Source organism: Anolis carolinensis, unplaced genomic scaffold (genome assembly GCF_035594765.1).
Source record: "Anolis carolinensis isolate JA03-04 unplaced genomic scaffold, rAnoCar3.1.pri scaffold_8, whole genome shotgun sequence".
Taxonomy (NCBI): Eukaryota; Metazoa; Chordata; class Lepidosauria; order Squamata; family Dactyloidae; genus Anolis; species Anolis carolinensis.
In genome coordinates this window covers 15,164,862-15,186,142 of record NW_026943819.1, presented here as the reverse complement: position 1 = coordinate 15,186,142, position 21,281 = coordinate 15,164,862, and the positions used below count along the sequence as shown (strand labels likewise).

The 21,281-nt window shown below is 42.5% G+C and overlaps 1 protein-coding gene across 12 annotated transcripts in view; it reads right to left on the bottom strand.

The window, feature by feature from the left end:
• camk2b (calcium/calmodulin dependent protein kinase II beta) overlaps positions 1-21,281 on the bottom strand; it is a 178,968-nt gene that overhangs the window by 69,967 nt on the left and 87,720 nt on the right. For 10 of the 12 annotated variants that reach the window (XM_062960773.1, XM_062960768.1, XM_008116005.3 and 7 more), the window contains exons 4-5: positions 17,585-17,639; positions 12,171-12,236 (exon numbers count right to left, since the gene is read on the bottom strand). In XM_062960773.1, coding sequence (XP_062816843.1) covers positions 12,171-12,236; positions 17,585-17,639 — 121 coding nt within the window. Of the gene's footprint in view, positions 1-4,777; positions 4,851-12,170; positions 12,237-17,584; positions 17,640-21,281 lie in introns of all 12 variants that reach the window. The other 2 variants (XM_062960769.1, XM_008116015.3) reach the window with 1 other exon arrangement.

Genomic DNA, 21,281 nt, shown 5'->3' with positions numbered 1-21,281 from the left:
ACAGGGTTGTTGTGTGTTTTCCGGACTGTATGGCCATGTTCCAGAAGCATTCACTCCTGATGTTTCACCAATATCTCAGGATGCCTGCCATCGATGTGGGCGAAACATCAGGAGAGAATACTTCTGGAACATGGCCATACAGCCCAGAAAACACACAAAAATCCATAGCTTTCGCTGGGCATCTATATTGATCCTTGCTTGCTTCTTCACTGATATGGCCAAGAGATATTTGGAAGATGTCACTGCAGCTTGTCATGAAACTAGCTTGTTACAAACATGTTTTATCAATGTGTTGTCGAAGGCTTTCATGGCCAGAATCAATGGGTTGCTGTGAGTTTTCTGGGCTGTATGGCCATGTTCCAGAAGCATTCTCTCCTGAAGTTTTGCTGACATCTGATCACCTAGTCCAGTGATCTACAACTTTCACAAGAATAATATTTTATTAAAAGGTAAAGGTAAAGGTTTTCCCCTGACGATAAGTCCAGTCGTGACCGACTCTGGGGGTTGGTGCTCATCTCCATTTCTAAGCCGAAGAGCCAGCGTTGTCCATAGACACCTCCAAGGTCATGTGGCCAGCATGACTGCATGGAGCGCCGTTACCTTCCCGCCAGAGCGGTACCTATTGATCTACTCACATTTGCATATTTTCGAACTGCTAGGTTGGCAGGAGCTGGGGCTAACAGCGGGTGCTCATTCCGCTCCCGGGATTTGAACCTGGCACTTTTGGTCCGCAAGTTCAGCAGCTCAGCGCTTTAACGCACTGTGCCACCAAATTGGTCTATAGATCCACTTCATTGTACACACTGAAGATATATTTGTGAGAACAAGTTTTTTTAATAGCCTGTATATTTTAGGGTGTTGATTTTGGGGGAGCAAATTTAATTCATCTAAAATATGAAATGAAAAAGTCATATTTAAAGTCAGATCAAAAATGACTGTTCAATTTGGGTGAAATGTCAGGAGAGAATGCTTCTGGAACATGGTCATACTGCTGGGAAAACTCATAGCAACCCAATGTTTTGCCAAGCTGCTTTGTTGCAAGAAACCATACTAATTATTAACTAGTTTAGTGACTGAACTAGCTGTACCTCAGAAGACATAGGACAAAAGGCTTTCTATGCTCCTTGTTATCATAACAAACTATAGTGTACCATGTGACAACTAAACACAATCTTGCTACTAGCAATGAGGATAATAGCATTTCTGGCTCTCCAATTTGGCACCTTCCATGATCAGAATTGTTCAACACATCCTCAACTATCTTGGACAAGGATTGTGTACAAAAACAAGCTGACATTGCACTCACCTGCTAGGATAAGGGAGGAAAAATTTTGGCCACATGCACAAATGACAGACTGGGAAATGGAATCTATATCAGGCATGGGCAAACTTTGGCCCTCCAGGTGTTTTGGACTCCAACTCCCATCATTCCTAACAGCCTCAGGCCCTTTCCTTTTCCCCCTCAGCCGCTTAAGTGGCTGAGGGGGAAAAGGAAAGGGCCTGAGGCTGTTAGGAATGATGGGAGTTGGAGTCCAAAACACCTGGAGGGCCAAAGTTTGCCCATGCCTGGTCTATATAGACTCTGTACTGGGATTTTCTTCATGTTGAAGTAATGAATTCTCCCTAGGGGGAGGCAACAAGCACTTGCTCCCACCTACACTGCATACATTGGAAACTGCCTCCAGTTCCCGCAGAGCCACGTCTTTTACTGTCAACCACGAGATCTCCGCAGAAAAGAAAAAACCACTCTTTGGAGAAATTAGAGCACGGCATGGCCATGATCCAGAAATAGCCGTGTCCTTTTCCCAGGGCTGGCTTGGCAGCAGTCACTTGTGCACGGCGAAGAGGTTGCCAAGTTCAGTGTGCTAAAAGAACTTTGGATTTTTGCCTAGCATATGTGATAATCTCTCCCAGAGAGGTGGCTGGTGACTCTCTCGCAAGCTTTCTTTGCATCTACCGCTGGAAGCGCCTGCTTCAGTTACTAAAATGTTATCGCTCCTCTTGATGCATCAAAGTATTGTTTTGCTTGGATGACGACATGCTAAGCTTGCTTCCTAATTATGCCAAGAGACAACTAGTACTGAGTCGAAGCCTCTATGTCTGAAAAACCTGGTCCTTTAATCTTATATTTTGAAGTGAACAGGCGAGTGACAAAGGCAACCAATGGTTCTTGGCTTAGAATTTATAATGAAGAAGTTACACAAAACAGTTCCCAGAAAAGTCAGTGCGTTCTCCCTTATTTATTTTATTTAAATCCTTCCTTTCTACCTGCATAGGATTTGAGGCAGTTCATTGTCCATATATCAATGCAACAGACCAGCTATCAGAATGAGTCTCATGACTGTCGAAATCTTTAATGGCCGGAATCATTGGGTCGTTGTGCATTTTCTAGGCTATATGGCCATGTTCCAGAATGGTGGCACAGCGGGTTAAACCGCTGAGCTGCTGAAGTTGCTGACCAAAAGGTTGGCAGTTCAAATCCGGGGAGCGGGGTGAAGTCCTGATAGTCCTAGCTTCTGCCAACCTAGCAATTCAAAAACATGCAAATGTAAGTGGATCAGTAGGTACTGCTCCATAGGTAACGGCGCTCCATGCAGTCATGCTGGTCACATGACATTGGAGGTGTCTACGGACAACGCCGGCTCTTTGGCTTATAAATGGAGGTGAGCACCAACCGCCAGAGTCGGACACGACTGGACTTAATATGTCAGGGGAAAACCTTTACCTTTACCTATGGCCATGTTCCAGAAGTATTCTCTCCTGACGTTTCACCCACATCTATGGCAGGCATCCACAGAGGTATGAGGTATCTCCGAGGATGCCTGCCATAGATGTGAGTGAAACGTCAGGAGAGAATACTTCTGGAACATGGCCATACAGCCCGGAAAATGCACAACAACCCAGTCTCATTATGATTGTCTCTCCTCCTCTAGCTAATTGCATATTTAGTGCCAACCGTGTACTAGGGAATGTCAAGGGCACAGATGTGAAGCAGCTCTTGCCTAGAGATATGTTATAGTCTTATTCCAAACTAAAATGCATCACTGGAGAGGAATGAGGAAAGGCGAACAATGTCCAATTAAAAACTAAAATTAAATCTAATGCTTATACTCACAACTTTATGCCACATGTCTTTGTAACATATAATCGCTCTAAAACTTTAGAAGTATTAAAACTTCAAAGCACAAAGGTAGATTAAAGGGGTTTGTTTTTCTTTGTATTCCTTAAGATATTCCTTTCTTTGTATTCTGCTCAATGCTGCCCACGCCTGGGCGGAAAAGAACAGCCAGCACAATTCTCTATATATTTCAGTATAAACCTTCCACTTGCAGACGGTACAGTGATGAAAAAGGGAAGGAGAGGGAAGATCTCAGAGTGACATTCCCAGGCGCGTGACTATCTCCCGAACATCTAATCTTCCCGACACTACCACAAACCAAACTGCCCAATATTGCCAAACCCGAGGAGCTACTACTGAACACTGGTACTTGTCACAAGCAGAAGCATCTTCTGCAAAAGAGCCACTGATACTTCTTATCCTCTCGCAGAATTCCCTTCAGGTCCCCCGCTCTAGATCGCTGTTATGAAAACCAAACCAAATAAGTAGGGCACAGTCTGCCTTAAGCCACGTCAGCTCCTGCAAACCCAATGCACTCGCTTCAGACTGCTTCTACTCACATTATTCCTGAGGCAGCGCCATCGCTGTCTCTGCTTCTCTCATTTGTCTTCTAGAACAAATCAATTATGCCAACATCCTTAACCACAACCCTAGGAAGACCACATATCTCTCAGATGGACTGTAGTTTCCCACCCTTGCTCTAGACTGTCCAGTTCTACACCTATTGTGCAAACGGCCAAGCTGATTTGTTCATAGAGATAGGAATTGGGAGGCACTAAATATTTAGGCAATAGCGATACTGTGAACCATACAGGGCGCATACTAAGTAAATAAAATAATACCTTCATGCTCATGCATATGGTCTGTAGCAAAGAGCACGCTTGGCCAGTGCATGACATCAGCACCCAGATGTTATGAGAATGGCAGCCACATTCCCAAAATATTGTAATGAGCTCCATCTAAGACCAGATTACCATCCTGACTGCCATCAAGTAGCGGAAATTCAGAGTTTTGAGTTGTCTTTGAAATGCCGATCTGGATACTATTTAATCACCAGGACTTAGCTAAATGCCCCAACCAGCATCCACTGTATATTTGGCCATGCACTACTTTTGGCACCTAGACTGAATGGCCCCTAACTTTTAAAGCACAAATAAATACATTGGACCCAAAAGGAAACAGGGCAAAAGTGGGGAAAGGGGGATTATGCTAAACAAAGAAAGACGCAGATCAGGAAACAGAGAAAGGGAGAAGGAGAAGGGAGGAGAGAGAAAGACAGAATGTGCACACAAGCACGAGTGGGACGGGGCTGAAGAGATGGAGTGATGAACGCTACCAGAACCAAGCCGGTGTACTTCCCCCCAGCCCCGACATGGACACGAACAATTGTCATCTGGGTCCCAGTGTCACCTTCTGTAGAAGCTGCCAAGGTCTCCTACCTGCCTATCCCACCTGGTCTTGCTGGAGTTTTGCACAGAGGAAAAGGATTGTGCCATGCAAATTCACGCTGGGAAGAAAGTAACTTCCCTCCCCGGCTGCCAAAAGTAAAAGGAACCTGGCCGGGCAAGAGGCCACCCCTCTCCAAGTCCGTTCTGTGATAGCAGCGCCTGCACTCCCCACCCGACCGTCTAAGAGGGTGAAAGGCATACATATACTGACCTTCAAGTCCCTGTGCACAATGGCATAGTGGTGAATGTAAGTTACGCTTTCTAATATCTGATGGATACAGTGACTGCAAAACAAAACGGGAACGGAAGAAGGGGAGAGAGAAGGCAGGTCGGGGATGGGGGGTAAGACAACGGGGATCAGGAGGCAGGGAATGAAAAAAAAAAACAAAGGAGATAAACGAAATGGGAAAAAGGGCGGAGGAAGAAGAAAGTATGGGGCAGATTATAGAACAAGGTGGACAAAAAAAGAGACAATAACCAAATAATGTATGGCAGTAGACAAAATTCAGAGATTTCAAAGGGGAGACGGGAAGGGGACGGTCCACAGAAACAGATGGACATACAGGAAGGGATAAGGGGCAGGGTGGATATGGGAGGACGAGAGAAGGAGAGAAACAATGTTGTGAAAGCTCAGAGACCACAAGGGGACATCACAAAGGTGTGCGCAGATGGCTGTTAATGGCACCAGAAGCTGTGCATTCAGGGTCTGAAAATAGGGGCCCCTCCCTCCCGTCCTTTGGGGGTGACAAATTGGAGCAAATAAGGCCAGAGAAAGAGAACGAGAAACAGACCTGTATTGAGGGACAACTCAACAGCGACTAAAAGGGGCAAAGGGGGAAATCCCCTTTTAAGCAAATGGGAGGTACAGATGATACAACATGTATTTGACATGGGCACAATTTGACAATAGGGTAATACTATTTGTAAATATGGATGATGCATGAGCAGCACTTGCACATAGGCAGCTATCTAACATGTACGTACATCAGCCAGGAAATTCTTGGCTATTCTTATAGCTATCTCTCTTTTATCAGGCTTGTTAGTAAATACCAAGCATGCATATACATCTTAGGGAATATATCTTAAGGAAAGATGTAAACCCTCAAACTAAGCTGAAGAAACAATTAGTAGAAACTACATATTGAAGGTAGCTTCTACTAGACATGGGATCCAGCATGGGAGAGGTCACTCTGCATAAATAATTTCTGAAAACAGCTCATGTCATCCTCTAAAATACTGCTACATAGACATGACCCTAAAGTCTTTTCAGTCCATCCCACTCATGAAAGCAGGATCCTGCTCACGGCTTCTGTCAACATAATCCTTGCTGTCCTCATCTCCAGCACCTCATCAGATACTCCCTCCGTTCAGCAAACTCAGACCAAGGAGCTATTCGGAATCATACAAACCCTGATCTGCTCTGACTGAGCCTTTTTCCATTCCATTTCCTCACACAACTTCCAAGTCTGCTATTCTAATTCCCGCAAACCAATTCTGAGCTTTATTTAAGTAGAGATAACTAGTTATGTCAAATGCTAAAAACTATAAAATTACGCAGTCTGTTTATTTGTAACATAAAACACTGCACTATCCTAAGGGGAACTTCACATCTTCAAAAGCACAAAGCACATTGACACTTCAGAATTCTAATTGGTTTACAGTTCCTTTTATTGTTTATCTATCCCTTGGAAGATGTATGTCATCTTCATCTATTTGATTCAATCTGGCTCCACAAACTGGCCTTAAAGTTAAGTCTGTACTGGCGGACCTCCATTAAAATCCTTTGAATTTTCCATTGCTGGTCTGTATAACTTCCTTTGCTTGCCTGTGAGTCATGGTTTGGAAGTGGAGCTAGGTCAGTGGTTCTCAACCTGTGGGTACTCAGATGTTTTGGCCTACTACTCCCAGAAATCCCAGCCAGTTTGCCAGCTATTCGGATACTTCAGGAGCATCACCAAACCAATGAAATCGCACTGGCCCTGTTTCTGTCTATTGCTCCTGCAGCTTGATCTTCCAAGCTATTGTCGGGACACTGTACCCAGGAATCGGTTTGATGGGCCAAACTAATCTTCAAGCACCTTCCCCACCTGTTGGTCCCACCCACACTTTGCTTACTGCCTGACCTGGCTCCCTTTTAAAAGCCACTGGACTTCACTGACGTGTGCAAATTATTTAAAATGCTTCAAACATCATATCTGTCGAGTTAGGAAATACATAGCCAGGTGCAAAAATGTACAGCAGCCGGAGGGGGGGGCGGGGATTTCAACCAGTGAATGAGCATGTAATCTGGGATTAAAAACAATTTCTCAAAATATATTTTGAAAATACCTCAATATAATGAAAGAAGAGATGTAAGTTTTAGAAATAGCAAACTCCCAAGCCTCTCACCATTTATTTGTTAGTGTATATATTTGCTAACCTGGATTCTGTTGTATGTTGATTTGCCAGTTTGACTTACCTCTTTGGTGTGGGAGGGGTTATAGACATGTGATTGTACTGAGCATGTTCAGACTCAGGACTCCATTTTGTATTCAGTATCTTTTGGTCTTCAATGAAATCAGACGTATGTTTTTGCATCAGACCTCAGTGGAGGTGGATGCATGCATGTTGCTGTTTGAACTTCAATATAGAAGTATGTTTATGGACTTCAGTAAGTACAAGTGTACTTAAAGACTGGACTATTGATTAGGAATGATACCCTGTGTACTCAATACAGAGAAACTACATCCTATCTGTAACTGAACTTTAATAATAAATGTGCCTGTATGGTAAATTAATACAAGATGTTTATGAGTAAACAAGATATGTTATTCTTCAAGGAAGAGTTTGGTTTTTTATCTCTGAGTGCATATTTCAAACTAAAAGGTTTTAAAGAGAGTGTATATGTTTTGGGCAAATACAACTACAGTTTCAACTTTAAAGAAACAACCATCTTCTGCTAACCAAATATATTTTTGTAGTGGCAGTTCATATATATGGTTTTTCAGTATAACAACTGAGTTACCAATGTGCCATTACATAAATGTTTGTGAATGCCACTTGTTCAAAGAGTTGACTTCTAACAAGGTCATGCTTCTCTTGACTAGTGGTTTCAAATGGTGGTCTCCACATGTTCATGGAGATTCACATTTGCCAAATGGATGTGGCATCATTTTTACCTTTTCAATTAGATTATGTTGCAGTTATTTTCCAATAGGTTATGTCCAATAGTAAGAAGAATATATTTTTTAGTCAAGCCTTTATTAACGCTCCACTAAGGAAGCTACTTCAAGGCAGAACTTCAAACAACGGCACTGGAACTATGCTGATTCACAGAACTAGGTTCTGACTTCACAAACTGCTAATATTCACAAGAACAAGAATCTCCTCCCCAAAACTGGCTTGGTGCAAACTCACCACATTTGGGGGTCTGATAAACATACAGTCTTATTTTTGCACACAAGCAATTCACTACATTACAAATAGGAAGGGCTGTATTTGGAAACCACATTCCATGAATTTTAAAGAATGAGATTCTACTTATGAAACTATCAATAAAGAGGATGGGATTCTTTCTTGATCTGACAGAGTTAATGCTGAGCCTGCAATTAAGATTCCTAACAATTGCTTCCTTGGGTATCCAAAATGAGAAAGACTTGGGTTTTTGGGGTTTTTTTTTTATAACTATGACTCAAATGGTCACTTTACCACTTGAGTTAATCTTTTGAAACCATCTGATAGTCAGAAAAAATGCTCTTGGCTTTGTTCAGGAAAGGTTTGAATATATCAGAAAAAAGCTGTCTTGCAAAAAGGAAAATTGCCACTGATTGCCATAGATTGGCAGCCAAAATTCGCAGAAAGGCTTAGAGAGAAAGAGAAAGACCTTGCATGAACAGTTTTTAATCTGTTTAGGTTTTTAATGTTAAATGCATGTTTCATTTTACATGTTCCACACAATGGCCATGCTTATGGACTTTGTGTGAAAGGTGGGGGGTTGGAAAAACCATCTGAACCCCCTTTAAAATGTTTTAAGCTATCCCTGCATTAATGCTATGTTGATTGAACCTCCCATTTTTTACCTGCTCCAATTATATATTTGAGACCATTGTCTGCTGCTGCAAACTCAGCTAGCTAATGGAAATCAATAATTAAATATTCATCTAGATTTTCTGCAGAAATCCTTTGGGCATATGCATGAGATTACTGTTATCAGGGGGCCATATTTCTAAATAAATATATTGTCAGGATTGGACTGAAAACCACAAAAGAAAAGAGTCACTATTGTTGCTTATCTTATTATGGTAACTACTCTTACAGTGACTTAGAAGCTAAAAATCAAATATAGAAAAGTCTGACAAACGCTAGCACTGCAAGAGAAGAACCCACCAAAGCGGTTTTCGAACTTCTAGGTTGACAGAAGCTGGGGCTAACAACAAGAGCTCACCCCGTTCTCCGGATTTGAACTGCCAACCTTCCAGTCAGCAAGTTCTGCAGCTTAGCAGTTTAATCCGCTGCACCACCGCAACTCCTGTAGTCTATATACCTGGATTCAAACTGCATTATGCTAGCCATAGGGATGCTTGATGTTCTCTTTCTCCCACATACTAGGGAAGCCAGGTGGATTTTTTCTTGGCAATACCTTGACTATACTTGGTTTCCCCCTTCCAAGCCTCACCAGCCAAGGGTTATCAATGAAACTGCACTAAAAGAAATACAAGAACCTGTATTCCTATGGCAGCATAGGAAAGGTAGGCCAATATCCTACAAAATAAGAGCCAGATGCAGGTAAAGGAGTATGGCTCCTATGCCAGGGAGATGAAGATAAGCATCCAAAACACTGGGGATATTTTATCCACAGTGATAGATGCTTGATGAGCTGATCTGAATCCCGGAGGCAAAGGAAACCATACATATTCCCTCTATTCTTCTTGCAACTAACATCCATGTGAACCTCATAAATTAAAGCAAATGATATAGTACAATATAGTAATTTAATGCTTATATTGTTCTATGCTAGTAATATATTGTATGTTCATTTGATTTGTAAGCCGCTCTGAATACCCTTCGGGGTGAGAAGAGCGGGATATAAATGTAGCAAATAAATAAATAAATAATAAAGCAGAAATGTAAACTTATAATAAACAGTAAGAAGCCAAGTAACACCTTATAGGTTCAAAACAGTAAGGGGCACATCAGTGGGCTAGACGCAAATGCAAACCCAAGAAACCAAGGCAAAATCCAAACCATGGTCTCCTGCACCCTGTAGTCCTAATAACTAGTAAGTGTAGTTTTTAATGTAATTGATTTAATGCAAATCCTTGCCCTGATGTAAGTTCTGTAGCCAGTGCATAAAGTGTATGCCCTCCTGCAGTGCCTCTGTAAAATTATCTGGGGAGAAATAGCCTCATTGACAAATGTTTTTTATTAGCCTTGTGGCAACAAGGCTGTCCCTTGCACTACTCTACCACAGTTCCCTTCCAAATCTCTTCCTTTATTATGCCCTTAACCTTTGGAATGAGTCTTCCATCTCTGAAAGCATGCATCATTCTACAAAAGTTGGCATTCTCTCTCTCCCCCCCCCCCCCCCCCCGCCAAGGTTAAAGAAAACCCTATGAGATTCATGGGTCCATCATAGGTCAACAGGGAACTTGAAGGTTTAGGGAAGAAAGGAATTATCAGCCCCACAGGGACAAGAACAGATCGCAGTGCCCGATGGGCAAAGTTTGCAGTGACAACACAGTGACATATGGCTTTCTTTGTACATTTCAGTTTGGCCATGGTCACATGACCAATGTAAACCTGTGTTTGGATATACTACATCATAAGATGTACCTGCCAGTTTCTGGTTTTGGCACTGAGATCTCCAGTCATTCAGTAGAGACACACCTCTCCCATCAATATTTTCTCTGCTCTTTCTCTTTTCTCTGCTTCTACTAAATTGGTGGCTCCCAACCTTTGGGCCTCCAGATGTTTTGGACTTCAGCTCCCACAGTTCCTAACAGCTGGTAAACTGGCTGGGATTTCTGGGAGTTGACGTCCAAAACACCTGGAGGCTCAAAGTTTGGGAACCACTGTACTAAATGAAATGAATGCTTTCTTGTCAGCTAGAGCTCTGTTTGTCTCATGAGGTTTTTTTTAGAAGGAACCAGTTGTCAGCTCCAGTGCAAACTAGATAGCTACACTCATTACAGAAGAAAGCTGCATTCAGTACAGAGCCACTTCTGCACTGAGTGTGACTATACAGTAAACACTTAATTTCATTTAGAGGACATGTGATTCACTACCAAGGTTCTTATTTATTGCCTACATAATGCCATCAACAGTCATAAGGTTCAGGGACTTGCCCTAGGACATCAGAATCTGGAGTGATTCTTATAGTATAGGAATATATTACTGTCACTCCTCCAGGGCTATTTTCACAATTCTGGGAACTATAAATTAGGTAGACACCCAAAATGTCCTCTGATGCCAGCAGACCTCTTGCTTTCAGTTCCTTCGCTCCTCAGGCAGTGCGGAAAGCAAATCTATATGACGCACAACTGCTTCATCAGCACAAAAAGTAGTCTGAGCACTTTTCTTGACTAATGCAGTTGCAACTCCACTAGCTTGCCATGACACTGCTAGTTTTGCAGCCAAGGTAGGTATCTTTTTGATTCCAAAACACAATCCTTACTCCTTCGCACCATTCAAATGGTTGGGTCCTTTTTGCAACTGGTCTGATCATCACCTGCTGCTGTATTACATTCTTGGATTCTTCCTCTCTCTCTCTCTCTCTATATATATATATATATATATATACACACACACACACACACAGTACATTTGCTGCTCTAATTTGCAACTTTGGCACGGACAACCCTACAACCCTCTTCTCCTCACCAACTATTCACACATTCTTATCTAGAAGCCTTATTCTGTCCATTTTCTACTGCTTGCACCAACTTCCGCTTTTTACGCTCAGTCCCAACTATGAAAGCATCCATGTTCATATAATCTAGTCAAATCTACATGTAGTTTAATCACATTCAAAGAGCCGAAGAATGAAAGCACTAACTTCAGCCCATTTGAATCTTAACTTGCTCAACCTCAAGGATATAAAAATGTGCTTCAGTCAGCCAACTCTTGACCAAATCTCTCCTGCCTGCCACATTTTTATTTGGTATAAAGGACTTGTGGTGGCCATCTATTTTGAGAGGGATTGACTTCAGATAAGCAGATGCAGTGAGAGAATAGAGCTCGTGTACCTTGTGTACAGTGGGGAGAGCATCTTTTCAACCCCTTCAGCAACACAATGAGATAAGATGCAATCTGTCAAATGTCAACTTCATTGCGGCTACCAAAGGAGCATGAGCCCTAATCTCTGAAGCAATCTGAGAATCAGAGAGAAAAGTCCTAAAGCACTGCATGTGGCAGTGGGGTACATTATGGCAACCACTGGTGCCAAAGGGCTTACAAACATCGCTGTAAGCCTTTGTGATATTTGGAGTCCAACCCTTTGCCCCTGGTCATGGATGAGTTAATGTTGCACAGGTACAAGCTGGCATGGGATCAGGGAACAGAAAGAAGGGGTGGGGAAGAAGGAAGAAGGATGGCGGAGGTCAGATAAAGATGGAGTTACCACTCACCTTGCATCGGCTTCACTGTAGTATTCTCTGGCAACAATGTCTTCAAAGAGTTCACCGCCTGTGACCCTGCAACACAACACAGTCCAGAGTTCAACAAAAGTTTGACATTTGCCCACAGTGTCCTCTTGAGGGTGCTGCAGCCCAGCTGTTCCTGAAAAATCCAAGTTCTACTTTTTTGGTATCCCATTTTCTAAAATAGATGCATTTCTAACCATCAATCCCTCTCCACAAAGGGTAACGTTTGTACAGGCAGTCCCCAAGGTACAAACATCATAGCTTGTATCATCGTTAAGGTAACAGGACATGACAGATCTACCCCCAGGAAGGAAAATTCGCTCCTGGAAGAGTTATTATCATGGGGAAAAGATGTCTCCACTGAAGCTTTCTCACCAGCCCTTGTTTTCACAACAAGCCAGATTTTTCAAAAATCCAATTATCATCACAGGGACAGAAAGGGAGGTGAAATTTTCTGAACAGGGGCACAGACAGCAAAACAAACACCACAGAGGTGGTAACGCTTCTATATGCCATCCAATGCGCCCGCTCTCTCTCCCTCTCTCTCTCTCTATATATATATATATATATATATACACAGTAGAGTCTCACTTATCCAACATAAACGGGCCGGCAGAATGTTGGATAAGCGAATGTGTTGGATAATAAAGAGGGATTAAGGAAAAGCCTATTACACATCAAATTAGGTTATGATTTTACAAATTAAGTACCAAAACATCATGTTTAACAACAAATTTGACAGAAAAAGTAGTTCAATATGCAGTAATGCTATGTAGTAATTACTGTATTTATGAATTTAGCACCAAAATATCATGATGTATTGAAAACATTGACTACAAAAATGCGTTGGATAATCCAGAATGTTGGATAAGTGATATATATATATATACATACACACACACATACATACACACAGTAGAGTCTCACTTATCCAAGCCTTGCTTATCCAAGCTTTTGGATAATCCAAGCCATTTTTGTAGTCAATGTTTTCAATATATCGTGATATTTTGGTGCTAAATTTGTAAATACAGTAATTACAACATAACATTACTCACAGGCCATCCAATCCAACCCCCTGCAAGAAGCAGGAAAATCTCATTCAAAGCACACCCAACAGATGGCCATCCAGCTTCTGCTTAAAAGCCTCCAAAGAAGGAGCCTCCACCACAGTCTGGGGGAGAGAGTTCCACTGCCGAACAACCCTCACAGTGAGGAAGTTCTTCCTGATGTTTAGGTGGAATCTCCTTTCCTGTAGTTTGAAGCCATTGTTCCACTCCCTCCAACCCTCACCAAGGAAGGCCTATATCCTTGGGAGATTTTGGGAGTTGTAGTCCAAAGTCACAGCATTCCAGAAAGACCTTTATGATCTGCTCTTCTCCAATATTAGCAGTTTATTAGAGCCCCCGGTTGCACTTTGGGCCTTGAGCCAGCTGAATTTCTGACCAAAAGGTTGGCGGTTTGTATCCAGAGAGTGGGGTAAGCTCCTGTCTGTCAGCTCTAGCTCCCCATGCGGGGACATGAGAGAAGCATCCCACAGGATGGCAAGACATCAAACATCAAAGCGTCTCCTGGGCAACGTCCTTGCAGACAGCCAATTATCTCACATCAGAAACGACTGTCATGAAAAAAAAAAACTTTAGAAGCTGAGCAACTACCCTGTTTCCCCTAAAATAAGACAGCCCCAGAAAATAAAACCTAGTAGAGGTTTTGCTGAATTGCTAAATATAAGGCCTCCCCCAAAAGTAAGACTTAGCAAAGTTTTTGTTTGGAAGCATGCCCACCGAACAGAACACCAGAGCATATAGGATCGGTAAATGTACGTACCATAAAGTGTTGTACATGGAAATATTGGTAGTAACAAGAAAATCTTGATAGGATTCACACTTTGTCTGGTTATGCTGGTTTATGATGACAACTACTGTACAGTATATAATAAATGTTCATTTTTTGGTTCAACAATAAATGTAAATTCTTCTTCATGGAAAAATAAGACATCCCCTGAAAATAAGACCTAGAGCATCTTTGGGAGCAAAAATTAATATAAGACACTGTCTTATTTTCGGGGAAACACGGTATCACTAAGTGAACATTTGAAGTCGTAAGTAGCAAAGGAAAATGCAGTTACAGTAGGAAGCTGGGCACCACGGCAAGTACCTACATCACTGAATCCTGGGTGGGTTATACATCCAATAAATAAATAACCAAATTTAGGATAAGAAATCTTAGAAATTAGTCACTGAATGGGCTGCTACCAGTCTGGCAGCCGCAAATAAAGAGCATGAGATCCAAATCACAGGGTAAATTGCTTTGCCTGCCTTTCCTAAGCTGTTCCCCATTTCTTTTCCACACTGTCACTGCAGCACTACATCTTGTGCTCTCCCTTCCACTCGCACAGGGCTGGAGTTGGAATGCCTGCAACTGGAGCCCTTCTTCCATCCAAGCCACTTGCTGTTTGGCTGCTTGATTATGAAGCACTTTCATGGCCTCCCTTCTGACACCCAAAAGAGAATAGCTCCATGGATTTGCAGAGAAAATGTTGTTACGGCTGCTTTTGTGACAGGCATCTCTTTCCATTTCACTTTCCCTGCACCAAAAATATCTGCAATGATTAGTTTACAAAACAAAACTCCTAAAGTAATTGAAAACCTCTCTCTCTTAATTTTTACTTTCTGCGTTTAACTTTGACACTGCACGTTTGAATGAAATAAAGCATTAAGATATGCTCCCCATTCTGGGTTGTTGTGAGTTTTCCGAGCCGTATTTATTTATTTATTTGTTTACAGTATTTATATTCTGTCCTTCTCACCCCCGAAGGGGACTCAGGACGGATTACAATGAACACATATAAGGCAAACATTCAATGCCAACAGACAAACAACATACAGTATAGACAGACACAGAGGCATTTAACATTTTTCCAGCTTCACGATTCCGGCCACAATGGGAGCTGTTGCTTCACCATCCACTAGTGGCTGTACTTCCTCATTCCTTTCCTTGTGTTTTTCTGGCAGTTTTATGGTGATGTAAATTAGTTAAATTAGCCTCCCGCATAAAGCGTACCTAAATTTCCCTACTTGACAAATGCAACTGTCTTTGGGGCTACATAGGTCAACAGCAAGCCGGGCTATTTAATGGTCGGGGGCTTAACCCGACCCGGGCTTTGAACTCATGATTTATTGCAGCTGGTTACTAGCCTGGCTGCTTCCTGAATCCTTTGTTGGGATGTGTTACCTGTCCCTGATTGTTTTTGTCTGGAATTCCTGTCTTCTGAATGTTGTTCTTTATTTATGTACTGTCGCTCCCCATTCTGATTTTAAGTCATGGGAAGAGTCAGTGACAAACTATTCTTGAAACAAATGAGAAAGGTTTCTCTTCGTAAGGAAGCGATCCTGCCGTTAGTTTATCATAAGCAGATGCATTTATAGAATCCTTTCCAATATTATGATTTTGACACAGCTACAACCGGCAGGAACAGGTCTGTGATAATAATAACTTGAGAAGCCATCTAACAAAATGGAAGGCTGCACTATATTAATAAACAGATATGCTGGATTTCTGGATTTTGGCTAGCTAGGAAAACAAAGCGGTCAGCTTAAACATGTGCTTCATTTTCAACAAGTTAAACTAGTGTTGGAAACAACAATGATCTAATAACGAATTACGAATTTTCCCAAAATATCAGATGAACTTAAGGATGATTTTATATTATAAAATATAATTTATTTGTGAAGTCCTGGCTCTGGTTAAGTACGTAGTGCAATAATTACATGTGCCATGGAACAGTTTAGACTATGTCTCTCGGACGGCGTGATTTAAAATGACTGTCAGGTTTTTATTGTTATTAGGTAAAGGTAAAGGTTTCCCCTGACGTTAAGTCCAGTCATGTCTGACTCTGGGGGTTGGTGCTCATCTCCATTTCTAAGCTGAAGAGCCGGCGTTGTCCGTAGACACCTCCAAGGTCATGTGGCCGGCATGACTGTATGGAGCTCCGTTACCTTTTCGCTGAAGCGGTACCTATTGATTTACTCATATTGGTATGTTTTCGAACTGCTAGGTTGGCAGAAGCTGGGACTAACAGTGGGTGCTCACTCCGCTCCTGGGATTTGAACCTGTGACCTTTCGGTCTGCAAGTTCAGCAACTCAGTGCTTTAACACACTGTGCCACACTTCGCCATCTTAATTTTTTATATTTTAACTGTATGATGGATATGTGTCTTGTAGGTACTGAACAAGTGCCTGTGTAAGCCGCCTTGAGTCCCCTTCGGGGTAGAGAAAGGCGGGCTACAAATGTGGTAAATAATAATAATAATAATTAATAATAATAAATGTGTATTCCATCCTATCTCCCCGAGGAGACTCAGGGCAGATTCCAGCAAACACAGACACAAGGCAAACATTCAATGTCTTTTGTGACACATAAGACCATTAAAAATTGAACAGAAAAAGATGCAGGGAAGATAGCTAACGTACTGTCCAGACAACAATGACAGAATGAAGATAGCTGTGCATTTAGCATGCATCAGTCCCCCACCATGATCTATCCACACGTGCCAAGGTGTGGCAACATGTATGTAGTACTTGGCTCAATCCACAGCTGGCATCACGGGAGTCCTTTGCCATGTGGCCTGGGGGCAAAGCCTTGCATGTTGCTCTCAATGCTCCTGCTGCAAGCTAGGGACATGCCAAGGTCTGTGTGACTCCAGCAAAAGCGAAGCAGGAGCTGTAGTGACTCAGAGGAGAGCTAAATATAGCACGCTGCTTAACTGGAGCTGTCAGAGAGGAGGAGAGATGAGATCACCGACTTCTATATGTAGAATGAAGTGAGAGGCAGTCGAGCAAAGCACACAATGTCTCCGCAAGCCCCCAGACGCTTTGCAAAAGGCGGTCGGCACAAGGCATGGCCTACAGCCATCCCAACCCAAGGAAGGGAGAGAGGGACAAACTGGGATCGCTGTCTGGAGCCCTTGAGCCCACTGAGGCTTGGAGTCCTCTATGGTTCACAGCAGGCCTATTGGTGGCTAAACAGCTGTTTAGCAACACTGGACATAACATGTCAGGGGCACTGAGTCACCGCCATCTTTATCTTTCCCCTGCTCCTCCCGACCCATCCCTTCATGCCAATGGAAGAGCAGCTGCTGCAACCTTCTTCCCCTCTTATTGACAACGATCCCACCACCTGTTTAACTGTCCTGGCAACTCACCACATTTCCGCATTAGGGAGCCTGAAAAGAATAACCAAAGGGTGGCAAGAGAATGGCTGTACAGTGCTCTTCTAGGGAAGCCCTTGGGAACATATTTTAAAACAAGGGAGTTCCAGTTTCCTTTCAGAAGGAGTTTGTTTGACCTGCAGGGAAACAGCACCAAGTGCAAAAACCCGGAGGATATACTGATATACTTACAAATCAAAGACGAGGTAGTGGAAGCCTTCCTCTGATATGCTGTCATGGAGGCGAACTGGAAAGGGACAGAAAAGAACACAGATAAAAATATTATTATTATTCTCCTCCTCTGCCTTGTTGTTAAAGTATGTAAAATGTCATCTTAGTAGCATAATCGTTTAGTTTGGTCTAAAACTATTTAGTTGCTTGTGATTTCCTTTTTTTTCCATCGTTTTAAAATGTATTTGTTATGCAATGCTTTTGACACGAAATAAATAAATAAATAAATAAATAAATCTTAGTAGCGCCCATGCACACGCATGAGGCACATGGAACTTGTCCTGGGTGGGTCATAGGTTTGAACTATCTCCTTTTTTCTCTCTAATTTCCTCCCAACTTGATACATCAAATTGTGACCTCTCTCCACCATGAGACAGATTGAGGACACAGCCTTAGTTTGTAGATACTTGGAGGCAGTGGATTGCCAGTCATTTCTCATTTATCCCATTCCCACTCTTCGCTCCTAGATATCTGTTCTGTATGCACAAATGCACAGATTCACCTAAATACTCTCACCTAACCTGCTGTATCCAGGTCTGGTGGAAGCAGCTATCCCATGGCCAATGGTGAAAAAGGATTCAACTTTCAGTTCAATGTGCTTCCATGTATGGAACATCATTTTCCATCGATCTGAGACTGGAAAGTATCTTAGATCATGCTGGACTCTTGTCCTTCATATAATTACTTTGCCCTAAAATTCTAGAGGGATGGATCTTTAAGCAGTTTTTACCAATGTGTTGTTGAAAGCTTTCATGGCTTGAATCACTGTGTTGCTGTGAGTTTTCCAGGCTGTATGGCCATGTTCCAGAAGCATTCTCTCCTGACATTTCACCCACATCTATGACAGGCATGCTTCTGGAACATGGCCATACAGCCCAGAAAACTCAGAGCAACCCAGTTTTTGATGAATCGGAAGCATCTGTCTGTCTGTAAATCCATTCCTGAGCCACACTCTAGTAAAACAGCTGGGAGGAAATTAGGTTGCAAACTAAGAAGACAAGGCGAGGCTTCCTGAATTGAATTAAATGCCCATCTTAGTACAGTATCCTATTTCTCAAACCAGCCACTCATAAGTGAAATGCTGAACTATATAGTTTTCAGGGTTGTTGTATGTTTTCCGGGCTGTATGGCCATGTTCTGGAAGTATTCTCTCCTGACGTTTGCCTCTAGAATTTGGGCTACAACACCCAGATTCATCTCGATTGTATGATTGCTGACCAGCTACTTCTGGGAGCTGTAGTCCAGAAAACATTGATTTCAAGTTCAGATTTGTAGTGCTGTTGTTAGTGACTTTCTTCCACGACATCTGACTTCAACTCAATTTTTAAAATAAAGCAAAGACATAGTTCACAGCTATTGCAAAAAGAACAGAGCTTTGTTGCTCAACAATCTCCTTAGACACACAAGACTGCTCTAGAAAACAGCTGTGTTTTTACTAAACAATAACAATGTATTTTAACAAGCTGCAAGTATTTTTCTGACATTTATTCAGGCATGTTTTAACAGTATAATAATGCAATTTAATTTGTGCCTGTTACTTAGTTTCTTTCAGAGACATTGTGAAACAGGCCTTTAAAAGTATGTCTGAGTAATATAGAAGATCCATAAGTCTCCCACATTAAATAAACTCTTGACTTATGATAAAGTAGACTTTATCCTTACAGTAGGCAAGCAACAGATAACAATGAAGAGACTGCCTAGGCATTTGGGGGGGGGGGGGGGGAGAGTTGCCATCCCATATCCCCAGATAACAGAACATGCGATGGCAGTGGGAATATGGTTCCATGAGGTGGATGGTTCCACTTGGGAATGAGCCCAACTGTCTCCACTGACCATAACTCTGAGGCAGAATTTGGAGTATCTCCCAACTTTGGGTAATGTGGGGCAAGGCCATCAGATTGGAAAAAATCAATTTATATCCCCATACCCAAAAAGGGAAATGCTAAAGAATGCTCAAACTTCCGTATAGTGGCACTTATTTCCCATGCCAGTAAGGTAATGCTCAAGATCCTGCAAGGCAGACTCCAGCAATACATGGAGCGAGAGTTGCCAGATGTCCAAGCTGGGTTTAGAAAAGGCAGGGAAATGAGAGACCAAATTGCCAATATCCGTTGGATAATGGAAGAAGCTAAGAAGTTTCAGAAAAACATCTATTTCTGCTTTATTGACTATTCTAAAGCCTTCAACTGTGTGGATCATAATAAACTGTGGCATATTCTTAGTGGTATGGGGATACCAAGTCACCTTGTCTGTCTCCTGAGAAATCTGTATAAAGACCAAGTAGCCACAGTAAGAACAGACCATGGAACAACAGACTGGTTCAAGATTGGGAAAGGAGTGTGGCAGGGCTGTATACTTTCACCCTCCCTATTCAACTTGTACGCAGAATACATCATGTGACATGCGGGGCTTGAGGAATCCAAGGCCAGAGTTAAAATTGCTGGAAGAAACATTAAAAACCTTAAGTATGCAGATGATACCACTCTGATGGCCAAAAGTGAGGAGGAGCTGAGGAGCCTTATCAACAAGGTGAAAGAAGAAAGTGCAAAAGTTGGGTTGCAGTTAAACGTCAAGAAAACCAAGATTATGGCAACCAGACTGATTGATAACTGGCAAACAGAGGAAGAAAACATGGAGGCAGTGACAGGCTTTATATTTCTAGGCGCGAAGATCACTGCAGATGCAGAAGATGTTTCCTTCTTGGGAGGAGAGCAATGGCCAACCTCGATAAAATAGTGAAAAGCAGAGACATCACACTGGCAACAAAGGTCCGCATAGTTAAAGCAATGGTATTCCCCATAGTAACTTATGGATGCGAGAGCTGGACCATAAGGAAGGCTGAGCGAAGGAAGATAGATGCTTTTGAACTGTGGTGTTGGAGGAAAATCCTGAGAGTGCCTTGGACCGCAAGAAGGTCCAACCAGTCCATCCTCCAGGAAATAATGCCCGGCTGCTCACTGGAGGGAAGGATATTAGAGGCAAAGATGAAATATTTTGGCCACATAATGAGAAGACAGCAAATCTTAGAGAAGATCATGATGCTGTGGAAATGGAAGGAAAAAGGAAGAGAGGCTGACCAAAGGTGAGATGGAAGAACGGTATCCTTGAAGGGACTGGCTTGACCTTGAAGGAACTGGGGGAGGCGACAGGCGACTGGGAGCTCTGGCGTGGGTTGGTCCATGAGGTCACGAAGAGTCAGAAGCGACTGAACAAGTAAACAACAAGGGCAAGGGTGCATTAAGGTACCTTGCCCTACATTGCCACAGATCAGCCTCGAGCAGCGTTTGGCCACTGAGGGGCTGATCCTCATCTATAACAACCCAGATGGAACCAAAGTACATAATAGGGAGATTATTTTATCCAGGGAGACAGAACTCTGACAACCTCTCCTCCTCATCCCTGGCTGTCAAATACAATACGAACAAATTAAATTATAGGCAATTTGCTGCCCTTTATTATACACAGACTCTGTTGCCTTGGATAACTGCCTCAGCCTGCCTGATAGTAGGGCCCACTGACTGTGAATGCTCAGCAGCCACCTAGAGAGTGAGCTGAGATGCAACGCTAAAGTTGTGTGTTACAGCAGCAGAGATTATAGGGCACAGCACACCACTTACAAATCTTATACATGACTATATCATTTTACATTCTTTTCTTG